Below are 5000 nucleotides of genomic sequence, written 5' to 3' on the forward strand. Positions count from 1 at the left end.
GCTGCTTAAAAGATGGAATAGTGTCAAAGACTTTTTATTCAAGGGTGAAAGTGTGTCAAAGGCTGTTGATCAAAAGACAAAATGGCGTCAAAGGCTTAATTAAAAGATGGATTAGTGTCAAAGACTGTTGATTAAAAGATGAAATGGTGTCAAAGACTTCATAAAAGATAGTATGGTGTCAAAGACTGTTTATAGAAGATACTATGAATGTTTCCCAAAGACTGTTTTTTATTAAAAGATAGTTATGGTGGTTTCAAAAAGCTCCTGTTAATTTAAAGATGAAATGGTGTCAAAGACTGCTGAGTAAAAGAAATTATGGTGTCAAAGACTGTTTATAAAAGATATTATGGTGTCAAAGACTGTTTATAAAAGATAGTATGGTGTCAAAGACGTTATAAAAGATAGTATGGTGTCAAAGACTGTTAATTTAAAGATAGAATGGTGTCAAAGACTGTTTATAAAAGATAGTATGGTGTCAAAGACTGTTAATTTAAAGATGAAATGGTGTCAAACACTGTTTATAAAAGATAGTATGGTGTCAAAGACTGTTAATTTAAAGATTAGATGGTGTCAAAAACTTTATAAAAGATAGTATGGTGTCAAAGACTGTTAATTTAAAGATAGAATGGTGTCAAAGACTGTTTATAAAAGATAGTATGGTGTCAAAGACTGGGTCAAAAGTTTGCCTAGACTTATTTGATTCACCCTTTACGAATATATATATATATATATATATATATAATATATATATATATATATATATATATATATCATACATTTTACAAGCTCCTCATGACCCCTTACTTATCTGAGAAGTATCCAGCGATGGGTGGACCGAATAGGTTGCCAATCATGAAAGGGTGTGGTAGGCCGTCCTCAGGAACTTCCGTCCACAGACTAGTTGGTACTGGAAAGAAACGTCGATGGAGAAACGAGAAAAAGTTGCCATGGTGGTGAAAATGAAATAAGGAGAGTGAATATTATGATAAATATGGTTAAAATAAGCAGTAATCTTCTTCCCAGCTGGTTCCCATTTTCGTATGAGGGGTCGCCGTTTCGGATGAGCCGTTTCCATCTATTTCTATCCTGCGCTTCTGCTTCATCAATTCCCTTCTCATGTAAGTCTCCTCTTACACAGTTCTTCCATCTCTTTCTTGGTCTCCTTCTTCTTCTTCTTCCTTGAACCTCCATCCCCATAGTATGTCTCCCAGCGTGGTCCTCATCTCTCCTCAACAGGTGTGATGAGAATAAGCAGTAATGTAATCGTAATAATAATACTAAGTAGCAATATTATATAAATAATAATAATAATAATAACCTGGGAAGTGAGAGTGCGAGAGTAAGTCGAATTGTCGAAATCCCACTCAAGACAAGGCTTGGTCAAGGGTTGACCTTCCGGTGACGTGGAATTCGTGACATAGGTACAGGCGTCTCTGGAAGAGTAGATTTATTTTGGATATTGATTTAATTTTGTTTTTATGTATTTTTATATTTGTGGTATATGTTAATATGTTCATTTAGATTTAAGATTTTTTTTTAGTTTATTTTCAAAGAGATTATATATTGAAGGAAATGAATGTGAATTTAGATATTAAATGCATAGAATATATATATATATCTATATATATATATATATATATATATATATATATTATATATATATATATATATATATATATTATATATTATGTGTGTGTGTTTCTTACTGTTTGAAGCATCTCGCTCCACAAATCACAGTTACGCGCACACTGAACTGTTCGTGCAAGGCGCAGAGCTATTTAACTTTATATAAAAACAGCGTTATTAAATCCATTCCCTGTCGTTTTATTAATCCCCTGCATCCAAATGACACTTCATTTTCTTTTTATTTACTCTTTCTCTCTTATCCAAGTTTTTAAATCGTCTTTAAAAGATTTAGGTTCCGGTACCTAAGCGTCCACCCCACAATCACAGTTACGCGTTTACCAATAATCCGTTCATGTTAGGTTTAGAGCTATTTAAATTTGAAAACTGTTTTATTATAGCCTTTCTCTTAATCGCCCCTTTATCCAGATGACACCAGCTTCCCTTCTTATTTACTATTTCTCTCTTTATTAAGTTTTTAAGTAGTCTAATAGGCACGAGTTCCAAGTCCCTGGTTCATAAGCTCACTGCACGAACACAGTTGCGCGGACGACAAACCGTCCGCGTCAGGCAAATATCTATTCAAATTTAAACAAGTTTCACTGGTTTTTCTCCTTCGTGTCATCGATCCCCTATATCCAAGTGACTCTGACTTTCGCCTTATTATTTTACTATTTATTTTCTCATTTATACGTTTTTAATCGTTTTTTAAGGTCAAATAAGGGCTTAAGTTACGTACGTTAGGTCCTGTTCAGGGACGTTTTTTGCCTCTTCTTCAGGTATTACGCAGGTGAAGTCCACAGAAGGCGCCGCGAACACTATGCTGATGATTTGACCCGGCAGGAGGAAACAGACTGAAAAGAAGAGACATATTATTATTATTATTATTATTATTATTATTATTATTATTATTATTATTATTAATTATGATATACTAAAGCACACACAAATTCAAGTATGAGAGCTATTTCAGTTGGCCATGATTATACGCTGTACAGAAAACTGGATTGCGCCGGAGAGACTTCGGCCTATATTTTACTTAGTTCTTAACTGATATTGTGATTTTTTAAAAGCCTAATGAGGTTATTGCTAAGCAAAGAACTTATTTTTTTTTATCCATTCGGCTTTTTCAGTAAATGCGTTCGATAAGATAATGCCATAGATATATTATCTCTTGAGAAGTTTTCGTGTACCGTGCCTGAGAAAATTGATTAATTTAGTTTTTAGATAAATTAAGATTATTGGTCACATGGTTTAGTCAGTTTATGATTATTATTATTATTATTATTATTATTATTATTATTATTATTTATTATTATTATTATTATTATTATTATCATCGTAAAGAAGTAACAGATGTTAATTGTAAATAACATCAAGATCAGTTATAAAAGACTGACAAATTGAAAAGCAAATAATTAGATAAATAAAAAAAACTTTAAATATATTAATAAAAGTACAAGGAGAATTGTTTTAGGATTGGTATAAATATGCAAATCATATATATATATATATATATAGATATATATATATATATATATATATATATAAAGGTTTTTTGCCACGAAGGAAAAAAGGAAAAAGCGAGATAGCCGAGTACTTTCGGTCCGTTCGGACCCTATACTTAGCATCACGTTTTATATACTTCGGTTGGGGGGGAAAAAAAAAAGTCCCCAAGTTATTCATATATATATATATATTATAGAGTATATATATATATATATATATAAGAATATGTATGTATGTATGTATGCATGTATGTATATATGTGTGTGTAAATATATATGTATGTATTATATTTATTGTGTATATAAAAAATTGCAACGCCACTTACACCAACATATCACGATGAAGTAGAAGTAATTCCACTTGGCTGTCCCCAACCTCACGAGGAGGTCGTCGAATTTACCTCCGCCGCTGTTCGCCATTGCTGGTCAGAGGAGGCGTGACCTCGGCAGTTTTGGGACTGGTAATGAATGGTCAGCCTCGTGGGATGGTCAGGCAAGCTTCCGTGAACCTAGGTCACTGGGTCATCTGAGTGATTATCTTTGAGGGAGAGTTTGTATATCGGTAATCATGAGATGATTTCGTGCACACTATTTTCTATATATATACATATATATATATATATATATATATATATATATATATATATATATATATATATCTATATATATATATATATAGAGAGAGAGAGAGAGAGAGAGAGAGAGAGAGAGAGAGAGAGAGACACTGACTGTAATTATTTAAAGATTTATATTATATTATTATTATTATTATAGTTTCTATATTATTATTTTTACACCTCCAAAAAATGAGACAAAAATATATACAAAGTAGCTTACATAGGGTCAGTGCAGTTTGATTGAAGTTTCCTGCAATAAGTGAAGTTTAATTGAAGTTTCTTACAAAAAGTTAGTGAGTTGGAGTGAAATTCGTTGCAACACGTCAGTGAAGTTTGAGTGAGCTTTCTTCCATAAAGTCATTGAAGTCTGAGTGAAGTTTCCTACATAAAAGCACTGAAGTTTGATCAAGTCTCTTACATGAAAGCACTGAAGTTGAGTGAAGTTTTCTACGTAAAACCACCGAAGGTTGAGTTGATTTTACTCCATAAAACCACTGAAGTTTGAGTGAAGTTTTCTACACAAAACCACTGAAGTTTGGAAGTTTCCTATATAAAAACCACTGAAGTTTGAGTGAGCTTTCTTCCATAAAGTCATTGAAGTCTGAGTGAAGTTTCCTACATAAAAGCACTGAAGTTTGATCAAGTCTCTTGCATAAAAGCACTGAAGTTGAGTGAAGTTTTCTATGTAAAACCACCGAAGGTTGAGTTGATTTTCCTCTATAAAACCACTGAAGTTCGAGTGAAGTTTTCTACACAAAACCACTGAAGTTTGAAGTTTCCTATGTAAAACCACTGAAGTTTGAGTGAAGTTCTCTACGCAAATCTTCTGATGTTTGAGTGAAGTTTCTTACATAAAACCAATGAAGTTTGAGTGAAGTTTCATACTTACAAGCACTGAAGTTTGGGTGAAGTTTCTTACATAAATCCTCTGAAGTTTGAGTGAAATTTCCTACATAAAACCACTGAAGTTTGGGTGAAGTTTACTACATAAAACAACTGAAGTCTGAGTGAAGTTTCCTACATAAAACCACTGAAGTTTGAGTGAAGTTTTCTATGTAAAACCACTGAATTTTGAGTGAAGTTCCCTACCTAAATCCTCTGAAGTTTGAGTGAAGTTTCCTACATAAATCCTATGAAGTTTGAGTGATGTTTCCTACATAGGACAATATGAAGTATGATGAAGTTTCCTACATAAAACCACTGAAGTTTGAGTGAATTTTCCTACATAAAACTACTGAAGTTTCCTACACAA

General features: G+C 32.6%; 2 protein-coding genes across 4 annotated transcripts in view; one reads left to right on the forward strand and one right to left on the reverse strand.

Moving 5' to 3' along the window:
- Positions 1-3613, reverse strand: part of LOC135199965 (steroid transmembrane transporter SLC22A24-like) — a 4558-nt gene extending 945 nt beyond the window's left edge. For both annotated transcript variants that reach the window (XR_010311159.1, XM_064228093.1), the window contains exons 1-4: positions 3458-3613; positions 2363-2477; positions 1319-1433; positions 805-907 (exon numbers count right to left, since the gene is read on the reverse strand). Coding sequence is in view for 1 of the 2 variants with exons in the window: in XM_064228093.1 (XP_064084163.1) it covers positions 805-854 (50 nt within the window). In the remaining variant the exon portion in view is untranslated. The remainder of the gene's footprint in view (positions 1-804; positions 908-1318; positions 1434-2362; positions 2478-3457) is intronic.
- The window catches only part of LOC135199968 (uncharacterized), a 126891-nt gene that overhangs the window by 64764 nt on the left and 57127 nt on the right, over positions 1-5000 (forward strand). The window lies entirely within an intron of this gene.

This window comes from Macrobrachium nipponense, chromosome 26, assembly GCF_015104395.2.
Source record: "Macrobrachium nipponense isolate FS-2020 chromosome 26, ASM1510439v2, whole genome shotgun sequence".
In the NCBI taxonomy this organism is placed as follows: Eukaryota; Metazoa; Arthropoda; class Malacostraca; order Decapoda; family Palaemonidae; genus Macrobrachium; species Macrobrachium nipponense.